General features: G+C 44.2%; 1 protein-coding gene across 13 annotated transcripts in view; it reads right to left on the bottom strand.

Annotated features, from left to right (window-relative positions):
- Nucleotides 1–25,167, bottom strand: part of KDM4C (lysine demethylase 4C) — a 497,722-nt gene that overhangs the window by 454,646 nt on the left and 17,909 nt on the right. For all 13 annotated transcript variants that reach the window (XR_004029804.1, XR_004029805.1, XM_030812128.1 and 10 more), the window contains exon 2: nt 7,280–7,440. Coding sequence is in view for 9 of the 13 variants with exons in the window: in XM_030811740.1 (XP_030667600.1) it covers nt 7,280–7,423 (144 nt within the window). In the remaining 4 variants the exon portion in view is untranslated. The remainder of the gene's footprint in view (nt 1–7,279; nt 7,441–25,167) is intronic.

Genomic DNA, 25,167 nt, shown 5'->3' with positions numbered 1-25,167 from the left:
CAGGCTGGGCACGGTGGCTCACGCCTGTAATCCCAGCACTTTGGGAGGCCAAGGCAGGTGGATCACGAGGTCAGGAGATCCAGACCATCCTGGCTAACACAGTGAAAACCCGTCTCTACTAAAAAATATATATAAAAAATTAGCCGGGCGTGGTGGCGGGCGCCTGTAGTCCCAGCTACTCTGGAGGCTGAGGCAGGAGGCAGAGCTTGCAGTGAGCCGAGATCGCGCCACTGCACTCCAGCCTGGGGACAGAGCAAGACTCCATCTCAAAAAAAAAAAAAAAAAAATTTCCCTACTCGAGCACATAAAAATGGTCTACTTCATATTCTAAGACCATTAAAGTCTTATCTTTCACATTTAGGTCTACATGTACCTATAACTGTGAAACTCAAGTCAAGCGTCATCAGATAAAGAAACTTGGGGTCAGGAGATGAGTAACTTGGCCAATGCTATACAGCTTATAAGTGAGAGTTGTTAGCTCAAAAAAAATAAAACCACCTCACAGTGAGCTGTCAATTTTACCTTAATTTTCATCAGCAATATAAGGATACTACATATTTTATATCCTCCAAGGTATGTTTGTTTAAAATGAGAATTCTGTCCAGGAACGGTGGCTCACACCTGTAATCCCAACACTTCAGGAGGCCGAGGCCGGAGGATGACTTGAGCTCAGGAGTTCGAGATAAGCCTAGGCAACATGGCGAAAGCTCATCTCTACAAAAAAAATACGAAAATTAGCCAGGTGTGGTGGCACACGCCTATAGTCCTAGCTACTCAAGAGGCTGAGGTGGGGCAACTGCTTGAGCCCGGGAGGTCAAGGCTGCAGCGAGCCAAGATCACACCACTGTACTCCAGCCTGGGTGACAGAGCAAGACCCTGTCTCAAAAAAACTAAATAAAAATAAATTTAAAAATAAAATAAAATAGATACATATATATTCATAGTATATGTTACTGAAATCACACCCTCATTATTTTATGTAACTTTTTTTTTTTTTTTTTTGAGACAGGGACTCTGTTGCCCAGGCTTGAGTATAGTGGCATGATCGCAGCTCACGGCAGCCTGGACCTCTCAGGCTCAAGAAATCCTCCCACCTCAGCCTCCCAAGTAGCTAGGACTACAGGCACATGCCCCTACACTCAGTTAATGTTTTGTTTGTTTGCTTGCTTGCTTTTTGAGATGGAGTCTCACTCTGTTGCCCAGGCTAGAATGCAATGGAGCAACCTCGGCTCACTGCAACCTCAGCCTCTCAGGTTCAAGTGATTCTCGTGTCCCAGCCTCCCGAGGAGCTGGGATTACAAATGTGCACCACCACATCCGACTAATTTTTGTATTTTTAGTAGAGACAGCATTTCACCATTTGACCAGGCTGGTCTCAAACTCCTGGCCTCAAGTGATACACCCACCTCGGCCTTCCAAAGTGCTGGGATTACAGGCGTGAGCCACCATGTCCAGCCACACTCAATATTTGAAAAGAATATGAACAATCAGACTATATGAATATGAATAACCTTACTACATTGTCTTGACATATTGAAAGGGGAAGGGCACTGTACTTAAGAATGTTATAAAAACGAACTTTTTTCCTCAGAAATAAGCCAGAATAATAATAAAAAAATGGAACATAGATTTATTCAGGCTCTTCATTAGCAATAAAGATATCCACAATCAAAATTAATATTATGTGTAGAATTAAATGTCTTTGTTTTGTTAAAAAAAAAAAAAAGAAGAAAAAAGGAAGTTGCTTGCCTATAAAATACTTTGCAGCAATTTTCTAAAGACAGAGAAGCAAGGCACACAATAAACTTACAAAAATCCAAATATTACCTTGTGCTTTTTCTGTACAAGTTCATTTAAAGTAAAGAGTTCGAATGGAATATATTTTCAGAAGTTCAGCTCTATAACAAAAATCTTATTTTAACTATAATTTGAAATCCTAAGACATCAGATTTTTTTGCATAGGGAAACACAACATACTGAGGTCTTTAAAAGATTCCAAAGTTAAATCTTTATGTTTAGTGAATCTAAATGAGGGAAAGCCCTTCCTCCTGAAGTTCACCTTCCTGATTATATCAAAACAGAATATACCTTCTTTTATCAACATCCCCGCAAACCCAGCCTGGCCCCTATTCCCTGTGAGAAACTTTCTGCTAAAATGTGCATTTGCACTACTTGCCTTGAAATAAATTGCAATTTCTACCATCTACCTAGTGAGCAAGGAGGAGTAAAGATAGCTATTTGCACTCTCTAGGCTGTTCATAAAACTACATGATGTGCATAAGCTACAGTCCAGGACAATCTATGCTCAGATTTCTGTTGGGGACCAATTTCACCCACTTCATATACAAAAAAAGTTCATCATAATCTCCTTCCACAAAAACAGTACAAGTTTTACATGTGAAGAGACTGCCACTCTTTTCACTTTCCCAACCTGACCATCAACTTTGTAGACAAAGTGTCCAACCTTCCACTCAAAAAATAAATGTTAAATTTAAAGCATGAATCTAAAATATGGGAAAGAGAAAAACTAAGACAGACTGTCATCTGAAGCTAAAGTCACTAGTGTTGGACCTACTTGACCAATTTCTTCAAATCATAAATTAAAACCAATTCATTAAACCTTGTCAATAGTGGATTAACGGGCCGGGCACAGTGGCTCAAGCCTGTAATCCCAGCACTTTGGGAGGCCAAGGTGGGAGGATCACTTGAGCTCAGGAGTTCAAGACCAGTCTGGGTAACACAGCAGACCCCATCTCTACAAAAAATAAAAAATAAAAAAAACTACCCAGGCGTGGGTAGTCCCAGCTACTTGGGAGGCTGAGTCCCAGCTACTTGGGAGGCTACTTGCTTGAGCCTGGGAGGTCAAAGCTGCAGTGAGTCACGATCACACCACCCAGCCTAACAGGGCAAGACCCTGTCTCAAAAAAAAAAAAAAATAGTGCATTAACAAAGAACATCATGGGTGGCTCGGTTCCCCAGGATTAGCCCCCAAAGCAAACCAGCTTCATTAATGCAGTCTTGATTTTTATAATATGATTTGATTTGGTACAGTTTTATACATATGCTACTACTGCAACTTCCAGAACAAGAGGGAAAGTAAGTAAAACTGAGCTGATGTGACTTGACGTCAAAGATGGCAAAAATGATTTGAAACAGTTCGTTGTATTCCTAATAATGAGTAATAGGAAATTATCACAGGACTGAGTAAATTAATGTCTCCAACTTTGTCAATGAGTCTCAATTTTAAAAATGAGGCACGGTCTGGACTCAGGTGTGTTTTGTAATCATAGTTCTCATTAACTTTATTCAGTTACATAATGCAGACAGCGACGCAGGTGTGCTCTGTGTGCATGCAGCTCCCTTGTGAGGGTAGCTGCTGTTTCCTCTTCTAAAGTTACTGAACGTGCCACCCTACCTCACAGGACACTCTACTAATCTCAGTGGAACACAGTACATGTCTTCCAGAAACAAAGGTGGGAGAGAACAGGACAAAGGGCTGCATTCAGAGCCCAGAGAAGAGAAGAGATGGTTATCCCCAACCTCTGCCCTCCGCCTCCTGGGTTCAAGTGATTCTCCTGGCTCAGCCTCCCGATTAGCTGGGACTACAGGCGCCCACCACCAAGCCCGGCTAAAATTTGTATTTTTGGTAGAGACAGGGTTTCACCATGTTGGCCAGGCTGGTCTCGATCTCCTGACCTCAAGTGATCCGCCCACCTCGGCCTCCCAAAGTGCTGGGATTGCAGGCGTGAGTGAGCCCCACACCCGGCCCAGATGAGTTTGTTTTTTTTTTTTTTTTTTATTTAGAAGCATGTGACTGTTTATTTGAAGTTGTAAATAAAGGAATGGACCCTGTTGATAAAATGAAACTAGTAGAATCTTTGTGCCAAGTATTACAGTCTGCTGGGTTTTTCAGCATTGACCAGGAAGAAGATGTTGACTTCCTGGCCAGATTTTCTAAGTTGGTAAATGGAATGGGACGAGATTTTTTTTTGATGAGCTAACCCAATAAAGAAGTTAAACTAAGGATAGCTCATCTGAGAAAGTCATTACAAAGCTTTAGTTTCCGTTTGTTTTCTCTTTATCTTGTTTCCTCTCTCTCTCACCCACCCCTAATTAATTTTCACTCAACTTAATATTCCCAAACTTCAAAACATTTTTAGGAAGGGGCCAAGGGCAGTGGCTGATGCTTATAATTCCAGCAATTTGGGAGGCCAAAGCAGGCAGACCACTTGAGTCCTGGTGTTCAAGACCAGCCTAGGTAACATGGTGAAACCTTGGCTCTACAAAAAATACAAAAATTAGCCAGACATGGTGGTGCATACCTGTAATCCCAGCTAATTGCGGGGCTGAGGGAGGGGGATAGCTTGAACCTGGGAGGTCCAGACTGCAGTGAGCCAATATCATGCCACTGCACTCCAGCTTGGGTGACAAAATGAGACTCTATCTCAAAAAAAAAACAAAAACAAAAAAGTTTTCTAGGAAGGGCATGAACTTTAACAAGATACATGTCTGGGCATGGTGGCTTGTGCCTATAATCCCAGCACTTTGGGAGGCTAAGGAAGGCGGATCACTTGAGGTCAGGAGTTCAAGACCAGCCTAGCCAACATGGTGAAACCCTGTCTCTACTAAAAATACAAAAATTATCCAGGCATGGTGGTACACGCCTGCAATCCCAGCTATTCAGGAGGCTGAGGCAGGAGAATAGCTTGAAACCAGGAGGCAGAGGTTGCAGTGAGCTGAGATCGTGCCTCTGCACTCCAGCCTGGGCAACGGAGTGAGACTCTGTCTCAAAAAGAAAGAACAACAACAACAAAAAAAAATACACAACCTAATTACAGGCCTCGGGGTGCAGACACCAGAAACAGTAAAGTAGTGGGTTACAAGGAGCACCAGGTCCATTTGCAGGAGGAGTTGAACACCAATCCCAATAGTTCTGGAAGTTCTCTCCTCAACTATCTTCTGTTTTCCATGCTATCTGATCTCCATAGCTGGGGATTTCAAGGAGAACCCTTTACATAAGGGCAACCAAGTGGTTCAGCCTGGCAGCAGGCTCTGTCAGGGCTCAGGGATTTATGCAGTGATACTGACAAGTCTACAGAAACCCAGATTATAAATTTAACATTTAGAACAATAATAAATTGAAATAAGTGCAATGAAATATATTCTTCCATGGGAAATTTTTTAATTAAAATAGACTTAGGTTATAGAAGGGACATACAAACCATCTCAAGTTGGACGATGAATTATATCATATAGTGGATCTCTCTCTCAAAGATCTTACTTTGGACCTATGCATGCAAATGTGCAATGCAGTCCTCAGCACCTCACTGACCACCCCATGACTCGGGCATGTCACTTACACCCACAATGCTTAAGTCCCTACCATTTTTTTTTTAAGAATATTATCTGGCACCTGTAAGAATAAGATAAGATGATATTTTCAAACATATCCAGACCAAAGACAACTTCTCCCATCTTCGCTGGTCTGGGTCACCACTGGCTCCTCACTAGATAAATATAACTATCCCAGACAAGGTGCTTTATTTGTGCTCTGCCCCCACAACACCAATTCATTCTTCATGTAGGAGCTAGTGTGATCTTTTCAAAATAATGTCCCAAAAATAGCAAAAGAAAGAAACAAACAGCCACCATATCTTCCTCTCCCACTTTAAGCCTGTCAGTGTTTCCCTCTACACTTAAAATCCCAAATGCCTTACTATAGCCAGACAAGTCCACTGACCACCTTCCTATTCCTCCCAGCCACAAAGTACAGGTCAGCCTCCAGGCCGCTGGACTTGCTATTCTTTCTGTCCCCATATCTTGAAAAGACTGGTTTATTTTTATCCTTTGGATCTGTGCTTAAATGTCCTTATTTCATCATTCTAAGATGCTACCACTAGAATGTAAGCTCCATGGGGGCAGGAACATTGTATGTTCTGCTCCCCCACATCCCTACCTCTAGCACCTGGCATAGTGTCTGGCACAAAGCAGGCACTCTCCACATTTGTTGAACAAATAACCAGAAAGAAAAGAGAATAGGCAAATGGAGAGAGAAAGTCAGTTTGTGGTTGCCTATGAGCTGCGGGTGATAGCAGGGAATGGGGAATGACTGCTTAATGCATATGAAGTTTCTTTGGGGGATGATGAAAATGTTACAGAATTCAATAGAGGTAATGATTGCACAATTCTGTGAATATACTCAAAACCACTGAATTGCACACTTTAAATGGATGCATTATATGGTATTATTATATGATAAAATATATCAATAAGTGTTAATGAAAAAAAAAGAGGCCGGGTGCAGTGGCTCACGCCTTTAATACCTGCACTTTGGGAAGCCGAGGAGGATGGATCACCTGAGGTCAGGAGTTCAAGATCAGCCTGGCCAACACGGTGAAACCCCGTCTCAACTAAAAATACAAAAAAATTAGCGGGGCATGGTGGCGGGTGCCTGTAATCCCAGCTACTTCAGGAGGCTGAGGCAGGAGAATCACTAGAACCCAGGAGGTGGAGATTGCAGTGAGCCGAGATCACGCCATTGCACTCCAGCCTGGGCGACAAGAGCGAAACTCTGTCTCAAAAAAAAAAAGAAAGAGGCCGGGCGCGGTGGCTCACACCTGTAATCCCAGCACTTTGGGAGGCCGAGGTGGGTGGATCACGAGATCAGGAGATCGAGACCACGGTGAAACCCCGTCTCTACTAAAAATACAAAAAAAAAATTAGCCGGGCGCGGTGGCGGGTGCCTGTAGTCCCAGCTACTCCGGAGGCTGAGGCAGGAGAATGGCATGAACCTGGGAGGCAGAGCTTGCAGTGAGCCAAGATCGCGCCACTGCACTCCAGCCTGGGCAGAGCGAGACTCCGTCTCAAAAAAAAAAAAGAAAGAAAGAAAAAAACATAGAAGGGAAGAAAAAGGATACGAGAGAGAAATTGTGGTTGACCTTCAGGTTAATAATTATTGTCTACAAAAAAACTGACAAAAACTATGAATACTCTCACACCTCTGAAACCCATACATGGATCTCCGTGGTTTCCATGAGCCACCCTTGGTTGGTTTTGATTTTTTTTTAAGCCTTAGAAGACAACCTAGTATGAATAGTTATACTTAAAGGAAAAATAAGATAATTACTATTTGAAGAAATCAAACGTTCCACATAGATTAACAAGAACAAAGATTTTGCAAATTTCTTCCTTCAGAAACAATGTCCCACATCGTGGAAACTAAGAACATAATTAAAGGCCAAGTGATTGTTTTTCATTTAAAGCATCTGAGGATAATCACCTTTGCAAGACCCGCACGATGGGCTCCTTTAGACTCCATGTATGCAAGGTATTTGTTGAACTCCCGGAACTCCTCCATGGAGGGTCTGAAGGTCATTATCTTACAGCTGGGGTTCAGAGGACTTTCCACCTCCGCCACCTCCATGATGGCTAGGGCAGTGTCTGGAGAGAAGACAGTAGGGTCAACAGAACTGAATTATTATGTGCTTTAGGTCATTTTTAACAAATAGTATGTCAGCTCCCCCAGCAGGAACTCTTCTCTTTCATCACTTCCCATTCCCTTCTACCAGTCTCAGGGAGACTCCCTCATCTCTGCCTGAAGCTCTGAACAAACAAGGGCCTCTAGTCATTCCTCTTGCCAAGTTCCCTATGCCTGGTAGAGAACCACTGATCTGACTGTACTGTTAGCCTCCTCAAAACCCTTCCAAGTAAAAATAAATTTTCTGGGCCGGGTGCGGTGGCTCACGCCTGTAATTTCAGCACTTTGGGGGGCCAAGACGGGCAGATCACGAGGTCAGGAGTTCGAGACCAGACTAGCCAACATGGTGAGACCCCCATCTATACTAAAAATACAAAACTTAGCCAGGTGTGGTGGTGCATGCCTGTAATCTCAGTTACTCAGGAGGCTGAGGCAGCAAAATTGCTTGAACCTGGGAGGCGGAAGTTGCAGTGAGCCAAGATCTCACCACTGCACTCCAGCCTGGGTGACAGGGTGACACTCTGGTCTGAGCAACAGAGCGAGACTCCGTCTCAAAAAATAAATAAATAAAAAATAAATAAATAAATTTTCTTTTTTTTTTTGAGACAGTCTTGCTACATTGCCTAGGCAGGAGTGCAGTGCCGCAATCTCGGCTCACTGCAACCTCCGCCTCCCAGGTTCAAGCGATTTTCCTGCCTCAGCCAACCCAGTAGCTGGGATTACAGGCACCTGCCACCATGACGGGCTAATTTTTTTGTATTTTTAGTAGAGATGGAGTTTCGCCATGTTAGCCAGACTGATCTCAAACTCCTGACCTCAGCCAATCCGCCAGCCTCTGCCTCTCAAAGTGCTGGGATTTACAGATGTGAGCCACCGAGCCCAGATGTAAAAATAAATTTTCTTTTTCTCTTTTTCCTTTTTTTTTTTTTTTTTGAGATGGAGTTTCACTCCTGTTGCCCAGGCTGGAGTGAAATGGCGCAATCTCGGCACACCACAGCCTCGACCTTCCGGGTTCCAGCGATTCTCCTGCCTCACCCTCCCGAGTAGCTCAGATTACAGGCATGGGCCACCACGCCGGGGTAATTTTGTATTTTTAGTAGAAATGGGGTTTCTCCATGTTGGTCAGGCTGGTCTCGAACTCCCGACCTCAGGTGATGCACCCGCCTTGGCCTCCCAAAGTGCTGGGATTACAGGCGTGAGCCACCATGTCCGGCTGTAAAAATGAATTTTCTAACCTTGCAAGTTTACAAAAGATGTTGCTTCTACCTACCAGTTCTGAAACAGACTCCCACTCACATACGCACCTGTACAAAGACCTAGTCTAGGCTGAGTAGAGAATGTTAAAAATCGTTAGAGTTTACTCAGGTGTGCTTACAGATTGTCATATCATGCCTTCCTACAGTAATTAACAAGCCATCCATTCAGCAAAATCACCAGGCACCAGGCAAAACACAGAAAAGAACGAGGATGGAGACAGAAAGGGATGAGGTCTGTCTTCACCTTCCAAGCTGTCTGGAGGCTGAACAAACTTCAATATAAAAATGTACACAAGGGCTGGGAATGATAGTTCACGCCTGTAATCCCAGCACTTTGGAGGCGGGCATATCACTTGAGGCCAGGAGTTTAAGACCACCCTGGGCAACATGGTAAAACCCCATCTCTACTACAAATACAAAAAAATTAGCCGGGCATGGTGGCACATGCCTGTAGTCCCAGCTACTAGGGAGACTGAGGCAGGAAAATCACTTGAACCTGGGAGGCGGAAGTTGCAGTAAGCTGAGATCATGCCACTGCACTCCAGCCTGGGTGATGGAGTGGCACAGGAAGAAGTAACTAACTCCACCTGGGTTAATGAGCAATCATTTTCCCAGAAAGGGAGAGAGTTAAGTCTTATAAAAAGGTATGGGAGTTGGCCAGACAAGAGATAGGGCACTCTAGGCAGCAGAAATATCTGGAAGTACCACTGGAATGGAAAGGAGTTTAATAATGTGTCTGGAGCATAGAAAGGAGAGACTATAAGAGATCAAAGTAGAAAAGTAGGCAGGTTTTACTATGAAAACACAGGCTTAATCTAGCTGTCAATAAACAGGATGATTCCTTCAGCAAACATTTATTGAGCACCTATCATGAGACAGGCACACAGAATGCAAAGGTAAGTAAGAAGCACTAAAGTGGCTGCCTCAGGAAGGAGTCCCAACCCAACCTTCTTCTAAATCCATTAGGACCTGGCATCTGACAGCACAAACAACAAATCCTCCTGGAACAAAGTATTCCTTTTTTTTTTTTTTTTTTTTTTTTTTTTGCTGAATTTAATCTGCCTGACAGAAAAATTGGAAGGGAGGGATGGGGCAGATAAAAGGGTGAAACGTTAAGAGAAAGTAACAGGTTAAAACAGAGCAGGGCTGGCCAGGGCTGGGGCTCATGCCTGTAATCCCCGCACTCTGGGAGGCTGAGGCGGGTGGATCAATTGAGGTCAGGAGATGGAGACCATCCTGGCTAAAGCGGATCAGTTGAGGTCAGGAGATGGAGACCATCCTGGCTAACACGGTGAAACCCCATCTCTACTAAAAAATACAAAAAAAAAAAAAAAAAAAAAATAGCCGCGTGTGGTTGCAGGCACCTGTAGTCCAAGCTACTCAGGAGGCTGAGGCAGGAGAACGGCATGAATCCAGGAGGCGGAGCTTGCAGTGAGTGAGCCTAGATCACGCCACTGCCCTCCAGCCTGGGCGACAAAGCGAGACTCCATCTCAAAAACAAAAACAAACAAACAAACAAAAAAAACAGAGCAAGGCTACAGATAGTGATGTAGTCATTATTTGTTTAAAGAAAGTTTGGCCAGGCGCGGTGGCTCACGCCTGTGATCTCAGCACTTCAGGAGGCCAAGGCGGATGGATCACGCCACCACACCCAGCTAATTTTTGTATTTTTAGGGATGGGTTTCACCATGTTGGCCAAGCTGATCTCAAACTCCTGACCTCAGGCGATCCCACCCGCCTTGGCCTCCCAAACTGCTGGGATTACAGGCATGAGCCACCGCACCCTGCCTAGAAAGTTTAAATGAGCATCTATCTCACAATGTACACATGAGGAGGTAGGAGATACATAAAATTTAAACCTCACCACCCTTTAGGAACTTAGAATCCAAAGGAGAAAATAATCTGCACAAAAGTATATTAACACATGGTAGAAAATATTCTGAATTCTCCCTGCCTCAGGGAGGGAGCTTGCAACAGGGAAAAACCTTGCAGGCTACATTCCTACATGCCTCTGTTCACGTGTAGACAGGTACACACCCCCAAATTCATGGGCTTCAGGATAGCAGCCTCACTCTATATAGTAAACACACAGTCCTTTAGAAGCATCTGGATCTGGTCCAGGCACGGTGGCTCACACCTGTAATCCCAGCACTTTAAGAGGTCGAGGCAGGCAGATCACTCGAGTCCACGAATTGGAGACCAGCCTGAGCAACATGGCGAAACCCTGTCTCTACAAAAAATACAAAAATTTGCTGGGCGTGGCCGGGCGCAGTGGCTCACGCCTGTAATCCCAACACTTTGGGAGGCTGAGGTGGGCGGACCACCTGAGGTCGGGAGTTCGAGACCAGCCTGACCAACATGAAGAAACCCCGTCTCTACTAAAAATACAAAAATTAGCCAGGCGTGGTGGCACAGGCCTATAATCCGAGCTATTCGGGAGGCTGAGGCGGGAGAATTGCTTGAACCCAGGAGGCGGAGGTTGCAGTGAGCTGAGATCACGCCATTGCACTCCAGCCTGGGCAACAAGAGCAAAACGGATCTCAAAAAAAAAAAAAAAAAAAAATTAGCCAGGCGTGGTGGTGGGCACCTATAGTCCCAGCTACTCGGAGGCTGAAACGGGAGGATTGCTTTACCACCCCGGGGGGCAGAGGGTGCAGTGAGCCAAGACTGTGCCACTGCACTCCCACTCCAGTCTGGGTGAAAGAGTGGGACCCTGTTTCAAAAAAAAAAAAATCTGGATCTGGCCCTCACCTAACTACTATGGCCTCGTCCATCATCACTGTCTGCACTGTACTTTACGCTCCAACAATACTCACTGACTTGTGCTTCTGTAAACAAGCAAAGCTTTCTGTGTTTCTGCACATTATTCCTTTCCCTCACAGCAGCCTCTGCCTGCTTCCTCACCTGACAAACTCCTGCACACCCCTGAGATTCCTAATCCTCTGGAACAGGCCTGCCTGACCCATCTCTGTGTTCCAACTCCCTCTCTGCGTTCATTATAGCAGTTGCCTGTCCCAACTGCTGGCACTTCCAACCACCCACTGAGCCATCAGCTCCTCCAGGGAAATGCCGGCTCGCCACCTCTTTAAGCCCTAGCATACAATCTGGCACCCCAGCCTGGCTCACAGTATCTGCTGCAATAATTATTTGCCAGCTGAATGAAGGAGTTAAGTGCCAAACTGTTAACATATTTACATAATGATACCAAATTCAGGAAAAGGAAAGCATTAGTCCCAAACACAGAAAAGTTACTTAGAAAACAGATTCACTTGCATGACTGGTAAAGAATAATGCAACAGAAAAATCTGGGCAGTGAGAACAGGGTAGAAGCCCACAGATCACCTTTGTAGAAACATTTGGTACACAGAAGGCAGTGTTCATCTTTGACAGGCTAAAGAACAAGGGTGGCCTGAACATTTATCTAGGCAGAGGAAGAAGCCACTAGGAAAATGGAAATCACTGAGTCATTCGACAAATAGTTATTGAATGCCTAACTGCTGGGCAGTCATTCACCAGGGAACAAAGTCCCGACACTAATGGAATGAAACAGACAATAAAAAGTACATGCTATGAAGAAGAACCAAGGGTAAGGGGATAGACTGCAAAGGGGAGTGGTGGCTATTTTATACAGGGTAGCCAAGGGAAGGTACTTCGGAGGAACAAAGGGCTGAAGGAGGAAATTAATCATACAGATACCTGGGAGAAGAGCATTTTAGGCTGAGGTAACAACAAGGAAAGAGACTATTGGAGTCTTCAAGGAACAGCAAAGAGATGCGTGTGGCTGGAACTCAGTAAGCAAGGAGGAGAATGGTGAGAAATGAAACTGGGGAGAAAAGGAGTTTGGCATTTACTCTGCATGAGATGGGAACTGATCCTGGGGTTCCTCCCCTTCTTAGTTATCCAGTTCTTGGTACTCAAACATCCATTTCCCTTTAAGGAGATAATGGCTGTCTCTAAGGAAACTCTTCTGGACCATCTGAAGCAGAGAAATGAGCTGGCTCACATATTGTAAATCGCATTCTGGCTCTTGTGTCAAAAAGGACAAGGCTGGAAGCAGGGAGATCAACAAGAAGGCAATTTACACTAACCCAGGCAAGTTAAGATGGTAGCTTGGACCATGATGGGCAGAGGGAAATGGTCAGATTGCAGATTGCAAATACATTCTGAACAAAATTTCTTGACAGCAGTAAAAGAAATAGGAATCAAGATTTCTGGTCTAAGCAACAGAAAAATGGCTCTGGGCCCAGGCGTGGTGGCTCACGCCTGTAATCCCAGCACCTTGGGAGGCCTAGGCAGGCAGATGACCTGAGGTCAGGAATTTGAGACCAGCCTGGCCAACATGGCGAAACCCTGTCTCTACTAAAAATACAAAAATTAGCCGGGCATGGTGGTGCATGCCTGTGATCCGAGCTACTAGGGAGGCTGAGGCACAAGACTCACTTGAACCCCGGAGGCAGAGGTTGCAGTAAGCCAAGACGGTGCCACTGCACTCTAGCCTGGGGGACAGATAAAGACTCCGTCTCAAAAAACAAACAAATGAAAAATGGCTCTGACAAGAAATTGAGGCACAGAGATTGTTAAGACATGCAGCAAATTAGTGGCTACTAGAATTAAACCTAGCCCTTGACCTAGTTTGCTAACTGGTCTAGGAAGTATACTCTGCCAGTTTCTAGCATCACTACTCCCTTGATTACACAAAACTATTTCTACCTACAAATCAGATATACAGATTAAAGACCTAGGTAGCTTAGGTTTTAGACCTTTTTCAATCTTTGAAGTTAATATAGGATAATCATAAAATTTTAAATACGTTAAATGATCTAAAAAGTTAACTTTCACTACACCACCCAGATCTTTGCCAATATGATAGGCAAAAAAGTATGGTTAAGTTTCATTTATTTGATTCTTAGTGACAATGATCATTTTTGAACACACATAGCCATTTTCATTTGTTTTTTTGGGGGGTGCCTACTTACATTCATTACATTTAAAAGGTATTTATATTAATAAATGCTCCGTTCCTTGAGTTCTTCCATATTTATCATTACTAAACTTAATCATGCTACAATTAAATCCCCAGTCCCTCTTGTTTCTCCTTTACCTTTATTTTTCTGAACCAAGAAGAAAGTGAAGTTTAAAATGTTCTTCTAGTAATGTTTCCAAGTCATAGGAAGACAGGTGTATCTTACAACAACCACTATGATTTTTAGCTGAAGATGATAATCATTTTTTTAAATGCTACCCTTCTTTTGACTGAGTCCCCAAAATGAATGACAATACTATCTCTGAAGGCAACTGTTATCTTGCTTCCACAGAGCTGGTCTTCAATGTTTCTGAGACCACCTACAGCAAAAACGATATTTATAGCAAGTACCCTAAGAATTAAAAAAAAGAATTTTTTTAATAAGCTTAAGACCTTTCCACTGAATAAAGTCCAGCACTAACTCATATAACAACCCATGTTTGTTTCTGAAAATTTTTACATTATGATAAAGGACAAACACCTACTCTCCTTGTTCTAATGAGAATGTGTCTTTATTTGGTAATAAAAAAGAAACCGAGGCTGATGCTTTCTGACCAAATGTAATACTCTATCCAACATTGCCTTCCTTCCTGTCTACACCTGTTTCTGACTTGTATTCTCTTAAACAACTTCTGTGGGAGGAGTAAAAACTGACAGCTCTCATTGTGTATTAGTTTCTTCAACAAAGCCTGCCACAGAACTGATGTGCAATGCTAACTGCCTCTGAAGAGAACAGTTCAGTATCTACTTTAAAACACAGCCCTCTAGGAACCTAAGCACTCACAGTTAGCAGACTATGTCTCTGGCTAGAAAAAGAAGGATTCTGGGCCCTACCTGAGGTGATGGAGTCTGGCCTTTCAATCCCAACATTCCGCACACTGGGTGTGGCCTCACCGGAGCCAAGCAAGCTTCTGCTCTGCACACTGCTTTGGTTGGGCATTGTTAGGGATTGACTTGTGTCCCCCCAAAAGACACGCTGAAACCTAACCCCCAACACCTGTAAATGTGGCCTTATTTGGAAACAAAGTCTTCGCAAATGTAATCAAGTTAACATGAGGTCATATTTGATTAGGGTCGGCCCTGATCCACTATGACTGGTGTCCTTTTAGGAAGAGGAGAAGAGGCCGGGCGCAGTGGCTCATGCCTGTAATCCCAGCACTTTGGGAGGCCAAGGCGGGCGGATCACCAGGTCAGGAGTTCAAGACCAGCCTGGCCAACATGGCAAAACCCTGTCTCTACTAAAAATACAAAAAAATTCACCAGGCATGGTGGCGGGTGCCTGTAATCCCAGCTACTGGGGAGGCTGAGGCAGGAGAATCGCTTGAACCCGGGAGGCAGAGTTTGCAGTGAGCCAAGATCGCGCCACTGCACTCCAGCCTGTGTGACAGAGTGAGACGCCATCTCAAAAAAAAAAAAAAAAAAAAAAAAGAGGAAGAGGAAGAGGAGAAGAGACAGACACAGGAAAGAGTGCCATGTGAAGATGGAGGCAGGGACTAGAGTCACGCAGCTGCAAGCCAAGGAATGCCAAGGACTCCCGGCAAACACAAGAAACTACAAGAAAGGCTCTAAGCAGATTCCTGCCTAAATCCTTCAGAGAAAACATGGTCCTGCCAACACCTTGATTTTGGCCTTTAGCTTCCAGAACTGTGAGAGGATAGACTTCTCTTGTTTTAAGCCATCCCAGTTTGTGATAATTAGTTACATTAGCCCTAGGTAACTAATACAGGCATGAAGGGCCAGACTGGAGGGAAAGAAGAGGACCACATTCTCCAATCTTAGCTTTATCAACAGCAAAGCTCCTAATACCCTGACTTTTCATCTAACTTCATCCTTCTCAAATGCTTCTAAACTGGGGAGGAAAAGGAAAGTCGCAGGCCACCTCCACAACTCTCCATTAATCGTCAGCACATCTACCCAGTTACTGAACCACAAGAGGGCTTGAAAGGGCTCCCCAGGCCTGGGCCCCAAGTTAGAAAGCAACACAGCAAAGAAACTCCCTGAGCCTCCTGACCATTTTCGCCTGAGCCAGGCCTCATTTCTCTCTCAGAAGTCCAAGCAGCTTTTATTTCATCCCTTTCATCCCATTCTGATCACCACTCCATCTTGTTCCACCAGCCCGCTGAGGCCAGGGGTAGGAATGGAAGAGCAGACTCAAGGAAATAGTTCTGGGACAGAGCACCTTGGATCCTAGACCGAAAGGAATTTTTTTTTTCCTCTTTTCTTTTGCTATAAAGAATACAGTGGGCCAAGTGTGGTGGCTCACACCTGTAATCTCACCACTTTGGGAGGCCAAGACAGGTGGACCACTGGAGGTCAGGAGTTCACAACGAGACTGGCCAACATGGTGAAACCCTGTCTCTACTAATAATACAAAAAAAATTAGCCAGGCATGGTGGCATGTATCCGTAGTCCCAGCTACTTGGGAGGCTGAGGCAGGACATAACAGACCTAACTGGATTTTTATTTTCTCCTCAGGACCAGAAACAAATAACTGGATTTTAATCCCTCCCACATGCCTCCTCCACTTAGTAGCTGTGTGACCTCAGGAAAGTTACTTAAACGAGGCCTCTGCTTCCCCATCAGTAAAATGGGGTAACATTACCTAACTATTACCTATTACCCATTGTGATAGGGATCCAATAAGCCACTAAATGTAAGAATTTAGCATATTGCCAGGCTATAGTAACATCTGCATGCTGGCTTTGAAAGAAAGAAAAAAAAAACATTCAAATTAAATATCTTCCATGAGCTTCTTCCTCGCTGCCTACAGATGCTCAAATTTCTCTCACATAACTTTCAAAGGCTTCCTGTATGTCATGTCCCCTCCTAGACTCACCCAAGCTACAGCCTTCTCTCCCCAACCTTTCACAGACAAACCCCAGCAGAGAATGGGGTTTCTTTGCCCAGTTCACCTCCTAACTCAAATCTTCATCCGCACTGCAATCTGATGTCTGCCTCTACCAGTGGACTGAAATCACTCCAGAAAAAGTTGCCAGCAACTTTTTAATTGCTACAATCAATATGTTGTTTTTAGTCTTCTTACCAACCCTTCTGCAGCCTCTGAAACCAGAAAAGCCTCTCCAGGCACAGCTTTTATGGGTGGTGGGCAACTAGCCCCTCCTCACTCTCTGATGGTCACTGCACTCTCTGGAACTCCTTTCCAAGCCCCTACTCCTCAGCCAACCCCTCCACTATTGGCATGCTGCAAGGCTCTTTCTGAAGTTATCTTCCCGTTCCGCCAAACACAGACACTACGGGAGATTTCATCCATGCTGGCCTCAACTGTCCTTCCCAATACACCTCGGAAAAATGCTACATGGGCCTCTCTCCCATGAATCTCAGTCCAGTCTGCTAGGCACAGTCATTTGAAGATGAATATAAAGCTGTATAGAGACAATAATGAATCTGAAACTCAACAAGGATAAAAAGGAATCTGTCCTCCAAAATCTGCTTCTCTATCCCAGTCTTGGTCCTTCTTCATTCAATCCATCCACAGTTTAGCTTGCCTCTTTGTGGCCAGCACTGACCACAGCTAATCCTCAAAGAGCTTACAAGTACAGGAAAGAACAAGCACACAGGCGGTTATTATACCACAGGTCAGGTGCTGCAATAAAGGGAAGCACAGAGGACCACAAAAGCCTTTAGAACAAGAACAGTGGGAGCTACCTTTTACCAGGGTAAAGGTGGAGAAAGAAGTGAAAAGTGAAAGCATCTCCTACACACCAAGCCCGTCCTCTACTGCAAGGCCAACATCAGAATCCCAAGAGCCTTCCCAAGCCTACCTTCTCTAAGTGGTGACCTTTGTAGTCAATTCAACATCCTGAGCATCTTTCATATCCATTCTCTAGTCTCCATACCAACTATTACTATCCTGAGTGACTTTTGTCGTTCTTTTCTTCAACCACCCCAAGAGTCTTTGCTGATTTTCCCACCTTTAGTTCACCACCCTCAATTCTCTTCTATACAACATAAAGCAAACTTTCTAGACACAAAACCGATGATGCTATCCCTCTTTTAAACCCTTCAATAGCTCAATATCGTTCCAGTACGGAGCCATGAATCTAGCTCCTGCCTTTCCCCTCCCTCCTCAAAGACCCCTTTTGCCCACTTGAAACCTTTGCTTCACTTTGAACCACTCGATGTTCCCAAGGGAGTGAAGCCATTTCCCTCCTTTGCTGTGCTGTATATAGACATATGTATCACGTGTACGCCATTACGAATACCTTCTGTGAGCAAGACATCTGTTAAGTGCATTAATGTTCATTCTCTTAATTAAATCTCATAAGAACTCCATTGAGAGAGTGACCATGAATATCCCTATTTCACTAATGATGGAGAATAAAATGTTTGCTCAAGGTCCCAAGTTAGTAGGAGCAGAAGATGGGAAATGAGCCTAATCTGAGATTCTACTCATAACTGCTTTGCTATTTGCTTGTCCTATCCTCAGTGGTGCCTATCTGGCAAAACTCATCTTTCAACTTTATCTTACATGTTGACTCCCTTACGAAGCTTTTCGGGCAACACTCCCCACCAACTGACAATGTCCTTTTTAAATGCTCTCGGCACTCCATACACGTCATCAATCTTCATTATTCATAGATTCCATATCTACAAATTTACCTACTCACTAAAATTTATAACCAGGCCAGGCACGGTGGCTCACACCTGTAATCCCAGCACTTGGGAGGCCGAGGTGGACAGATCATCTGAGGTCAGGAGTTCAAGACCAGCCTGGCCAACATGGTGAAACCCTGTCTCTACTAAAAGCACAAAAATTAGCCGGGCATGGTGGCAGGCGCCTGTAATCCCAGCTACTGAGGAGGCTGCGGCAGGAGAATAGCCTGAACTCAGGAGGCTGAGATTGCAAGTGAGCCGAGATAACGCCACTGCACTCCAGCCAGCCTGGGCACAAGAGTGAGGTTCTGTCTCCAGAAAAAAAAAAAAAAAAAAAATTATTTGTATGGTCATTCATAGACACGCACAGAGCAACGAAAAATTTGAATTGCCCAATGCACACATTCCCAGCTGAGGCCAAACAAAGGCTTTCTTGTTTCAGCGCTCATAATGCAAACAAGTGTCCATTCTATGGTCTATTTAGTGCCATGATTTTTGCACTTTTGCACTGTCTGTTGGTGATTTAGCTGCTTAAAATGGCCCCCAAGCATAATGCTGAAGTGCTGTCTTGTGTTTCTAAGTACAAGAATACTATGGTTTATGGCTCATAGCTATATGGCTTATGACAAAAATTCATGTTACATAAGGTTGGTTCAGTCATGAGTTACAGTGCTGTTGGCCGCAAGTCTAATGTTAATAAATCAACAATTATATTTTAAATACAGTGTCTTTAAAAAGAAACACACAAAAAACAAGAATATGTATTGATTAATTGATGAAAATGTTCTGACCAGAGGCTGACAGGAACCTAAACTTGTACTTCCACTAGGAGCAACATTTCAGTATTTACTAGTTCATTGTTCATGATGACTTTATAGAAAATAACTACTGCAAATAATGAGAATCAACTAAACCTTGGCCCTTATAATAAGACCATTCAGAAAAAAGCCCCTGCCCCAAAGAAGCTTCCCAGCCTACAGGGGTAAATTCAGGCAGCCACTCCTACAGACTACAATTGACTAACCTGGCGCAATCACTCCCCTGGGACTCAGAACTAGCGAGCAGAGACAAAGTCATGAGGGGCTACAGCAGCCACTGTCTGCTATATGCATAAACAGAAAATGAGAGAAGGAAAGAGATCAGCAGAGAAAAGTAGAATTAAGAGAATGCAAGGCCCCAAGAAAGATGAAGGGACCAAAAAGCCAAGACTGAATCATCACAGGCATAATGAAATCACGAGCTCAATGCCTGAAGAATCTGCACCTTCAAGAGACTGCATTCTGGAGAGCTGAAATCTACATTATATGAGACATTCCAAATATGATTAAAGTCTTTTTTTTTTTTTTTTTTTTTTTGAAATGGAGTTTCACTCTTGTTGCCCAGGCTGGAGTGCAATGGCAGAATCTCGGCTCACTGCAACCTCTACCTCCCGGGTTCAAGCAATTCTCCTTCCCGAGTACCTGGGATTACAGGTGGACAGTACCACACCCAGCTAATTTTCATATTTTTTGTAGAGACAAGGTTTTGCCATGTTTCCAGGCTGGTCCTGGACTCTTAAGCTCAAAGAGATCTGCCTGCCTTGGCTTCCCAAAGTGCTGGGATTACAGGTGTGAGCCACAGCACCTGGCCAGTTCCTCTTTCGTTTTTTTGTGGGATTGTTTTTAATAAGAGTACGAGAATTAGGATACTTGAGAAGCAATATGAGCCAGAATCCTTGTAGAGGATTCCCGATCTCTTAATATTTTACTGTTATAATTCCCATACCTCGTTTGAGATTAAAAATAAATTACCTCATCTTTAATGGTGCTTTCCAAAGGATTCAACTTAAATTTGGTAGAAACAACACTGTTGTATTCACAGCTAATCTATTTACATAATTTTTAATTATATCTCATACTTACACAGCTGGCATAAACTGGATTGGAAATACTGTTGACTTGCTGAGTATTCAACTGGTACTTGGATATATTAATAATAGGCATAGCCTACTTAGCCCTGTGTGTGAGGTCAGTGGTGTTCTTTAGAGAGAATGTATGGTACATATCCCTTATCTGGTTAAGATAAGGGTGAGTCAGAGCTACTATAGCAGGTCAGTAAGATTAAGTAGCTGTAGGTGGCTGGCTAGTTTGCTTAAATAGCTCAATTAGTAATTGCATTCAGTGCTACAAAATGAATTTTGAGCCATTCAGGTTAATTTCATAAAGATTACACCAAGGAACCAATTATTAGAAAGGATTATTATCAAAACGCAAATCGGAGTGAATAAACCTCCATGTGATGCACATCTGGTATTTGTAAAACAGCAGGTTTCCCACTAGCCATTGTCATCAGTTTATATTTGATAATAGCGCCAGTCATGATTCAATTACCCATAGACACTGCTCTGGTTAACTTAAGCAGAAAGGGATTTGATATTGACTGGTGTTACAACACTGTTGAAGGTTGCAAGAGCAGGCTCTCAGCTGGATCCTCAGGGATGTCTCCCAAAACACTGCTGCAGCAGGAGCTGTCAAGGGAACTGCCACTGCTACTACAAACAGAAGATCAGGGTCCAAGTTCATAGCACCTTGACTGAGATCTGGGGAGCAGGAAGTTGCTGTGTCATCTGTTTGTTTCACGAACACACCAAATTAGTTATGATCTAGGGGGTCAGGAATCGTGCCAGAACTATTTCTTCAGACCCAAGCTACTTCTGCTAGATCTACTCCAGCAAGAAGAATGCCTTACAGGTTTCCACTCTCTTCTTACCCTACTCAGTTCTGAATCTAAGTCTTTTCATATTAAAAGACTTCAATCGGCCAGGCGCTGTGGCTCACGCCTGTAATCCCAGCACTTTGGGAGGCCGAGGTGGGCAGATCACGACATCAGGAGATCCAGACCACGGTGAAACCCCATCCCTACTAAAAATAGAAAGAATTTGCCGGGCGTGGTGGCAGGCGCCTGTAGTCCCAGCTACTCGGGAGGCTGAGGCAGGAGAATGGCATGAACCCGGAAGGCGGAGCTTGCAGTGAGCCGAGATCGCGCCACTGCACTCCAGCCTGGGCGACACAGCAGGACTCCATCTTGAGAAAAAAAAAAAAAAAAAAGACTTTAATCAGGCCTGGCGAGGTAGCTCAGGCCTGTAATCCCAGCACTTTGGGAGGCCAAGGCAGGTGGATCACCTGAGGTCAGGAGTTAAAGACCAGCTTGGCCAACATGGTGAAATCCTGCATCTACTAAAAACACAAAAAATTAGCCGGGCCACTGCACTCCAGTCTGGGTGAACATGAGACTCCTTCTCATAATTGAAAAAAAAAAAAAAAAAGACACCAAATCTCCACCTAGATAGATGAATCTCACAAATGTAACATTGCGACACAGAGTCTTCTTGCTGTGTTACCCAGGCTGGAGTGTAGTGGCATGATCCTGGCTCACTGCAACCTCCGCTTCCTGGGTTCAAGAGATTCTCCTGCCTAAACCTCCCAAGTAGCTGAGATTACAGGCATGTGCCACCATGCCAAGCTAATTTTTGTATTTTTAGTAGAGGCGGCGTTTCACCATGTTGGCCAGGCTGGTCTCGAACTCCTGACCTTAGGTGATCCTCGCAGCTCACTCTCCCAAACTGCTGGGATTACAGGCGTGAGCCACCGCACTGGGCCTTCGAAAAATCTGATAAACCTTTCTATTTAGCTGTGGAAGCAGACGGCTGTCACTTGAGTGAATGTTATTTAGCTACAAAGGCCTGAAACCCAGGAATGGTGGGGTGGCTCATGCCCATAATCCCAGGACTTTGGGAGACCCAAGCGGGAGGATCACCTAAGGTCAGGAGTTCAAGGCCAGCCTGGCCAACATGGTGAAACCCTGTCTCTACTAAAAATACAAAAATTAGCCAGGGGTGGTGGCAGGTGCCTGTAATCCTAGCTACTCAGGTTGAGGCAGGAGAATTGCTTGAACCCAGGAGGCAGAGGTTGCAGTAAGACGAGATCATGCCACTGCACTCCAGCCTTCGTGACAGAGCGAGACTCTGTCTCAAAAAAAAAAAAAAAAAGAAAAAATTAGCCAAGCATGGTGGCATGCCTGTAGTCCCAGCCACTCAGGAGGCTGAGGCAGGAGGATTCCCTGAGTCCAAGAGTTCAAGGCTGCAGTGAGCTATGATTTTGCCACTGCACTCCAGTCTGGGAAAGAGTGAGATCCTGTCTCTATGGAGAGGAAAAAAAAAAAAAAAGGCCTGAAAACCTGTATGTTTTCAAGAAAAATGATGGAACGATGGGTCTAGTTATCTTGACTGTCAAGCTGAAGAATTTCAAGTTTTTATGGCTTGCAATTGGAAACCATCTTAGTTTGCAATTACAAACCATTTTAAATCTAGAGGATGGCTTGTTAAGAATGTTACATTTGAGTAGCCAAACATGGTGGAGGCAGGTGGAGGTTGTGGTGAACCAAGATTGCGCTATGGCACACCAGCCTGGGCGACAAAGCAAGACTGAGTCTCAAAAAAAAAAAAAATTTCTAACTTCAAGGACCTGGGGACAATACGGAGAACAGATATAACAACTTTCTCGTCTTAGGTAAAGGGAACAAACTCAAAAATGTAAAACACAGGCATTCACCACTGAAAGAGCTACACTCACTACAGAAAAGATAAAATGAGGCAGACCACATTGTCATTCTAAAAGTCCTCCCATCAGCCCCGGAGATGTGCCCAGCTGAAGCCGAAGGAAGAATCTTTGCATGACTTAACAGCTGGGGCAGCTAACATTTAAGTACTTAACACGAACATCAAGAGGTTAACAAACTCACTCAAAAGCAGCTTTGAAAAGATAAAACCTAGCAGTTACTGAGGTTTTGCTGAGAACGTAAGTGGCAGAAAGGTGTAGAGAGCTTTGGGTGCTTAAGGTCTGCTTCCACCCTGCTGTAGATGAAAACACCAAAAGTATAATATTAATAAAAAGAACTCTTCCCAGATAGCTGCCTAAATTGACCAAAATCCAAAGGAAATCAACAACAGCAATATAGGTTAGACAACTGACTGCAGATTAAGTGAAAATCCATTGTTTCCTTACTTGGGGATAGAGGGTGAAAATACAGAAGGGTGAGGAATCCTGGAAAAGTTGACAATACAAGACAATAAAAACTTCAGGGTCAATCTCAATATACAAACCTAAGTGCTATAGGAATTCCTGGGGAAAAGATAAGACTACAAATGGGCACAGTAGGAGAAGGCTTTAAAAAGTGAGTTGGAGGCCGGGCACGGGAGCTCACGCCTGTAATCCCAGCACTTTGGGAGGCCGAGGCGGGTAAATCATGAGGTCAGGAGTTCAAGATCTACTGGCCAAGATGGTGAAACCCTGTCTCTACTAAAAATACAAAAATTACCCGGGCGTGGTGGCATGCGCCTGTAATCCCAGCCACTCGGGAGGCTGAGACAAGAATCGCTTGAACCCAAGAGGTGGAGGTTGCAGTGAGCTGAGATAGCGCTATTGCACTCCAGCCTGGTCAATAAGAGCGAAACTCCATTTAAAAAAAAAAAAAAAAAAAAAAGTGGGTTTGAGACAGGCCTTGAAGATAAATGGGACTTGAGCCAAAGAAAGATGTGTTGAGGCTGGGCACAGTGGCTCACACCTGTAATCCCAGCACTTTGCGAGGTCAAGAGATCAAGACCATCCTGGCCAACATGGTGGGAACCCTGTCTCTACTAAAAATACAAAAAATTAGCTAGGCGTGGTAGCATTTGCCTGTAGTCCCAGCTACTCAGGAGGCTGAGGCAGGAATCGCTTGAACCCGGGAGGCAGAGGTTGCAGTTAGCCGAGATCGTGCCACTGCACTCCAGCCTGGCAACAGCGCGAGACTCCATCTCAAAAAAGCAAAGAAAGATGTGTTGAGCTGGGCATGGTGGCATACACCTGTAAAGCCTGTAGTTACAGCTACCCAAAAGGCTGAGGCGAGAGAATACCCAGAGCCCAGGAGTTCAAGGCTTCAGTGAGCTACGATCGCACCACTACACTCTAGCCCAGGAGACAGAGTGAGGCCTCCATCTCTAAAAAGAAAAAAGAGAAAGGTGTGTTATCCTTCTATGGGATATACGGAACACACAAAAATAATTTTTAATTGTTCGTGTATCAAAAGTAACAATGGTTCTCAACCAGGGGTGATTTTGTATCCCCGGAGACATTGGCAATGCCTGGACACATTTTTGTCACAAGAGGAAGAGTGCAAGTTGCATCTAATGGGTAGATGCTGTTAAAAATAGAAAAGTCCCCACAACAAGGAATTACCAAGCACCAAAACATCAGCAGTGCAACTGTTTAAAAACCATTTGCGGCTGGGCGCAGTGGCTCACGCTGTAATCCCAACACTTTGGGAGGCCGAGGCAGGTGGATCACCTGAGGTCAGGAGTTCGAGACCAGCCTGACCAACATGGAGAAACCCCGTCTCTACTAAAAATGCAAAATTAGCCAGGCATGGTGGCCCATGTCTGTAATCCCAGCTACTCGGGAGGCTGAGGCAGAAGAATTGCTTGAAGCTGGGTGGTGGAGGTTGCAGTGAGCCAAGATTGTGCCACTGCACTCCAGCCTGGGCAATAAGAACAAAACTCCATCTCAAAAAAAAAAAAAAAAAAAAAAAAAAAAAATTTGCTAGGGCCTCAAGAAATTCTAGCATAAGTTCAACAACAGACATGTACAATAATGTTCATTACAGCATTTTCATAAGAACTAAAAACTGAAAATTCAAAAGTCAATCTACAAGAAAATAAGTAAATGAATCACAATACATTCACCCAATGGAACTACACAGCAGTGAAAATTAACAAATCATAG

Source organism: Nomascus leucogenys, chromosome 1a (assembly GCF_006542625.1).
Source record: "Nomascus leucogenys isolate Asia chromosome 1a, Asia_NLE_v1, whole genome shotgun sequence".
Classification (NCBI taxonomy): domain Eukaryota; kingdom Metazoa; phylum Chordata; class Mammalia; order Primates; family Hylobatidae; genus Nomascus; species Nomascus leucogenys.
This window is presented reverse-complemented; position numbering and strand designations above follow the sequence as displayed.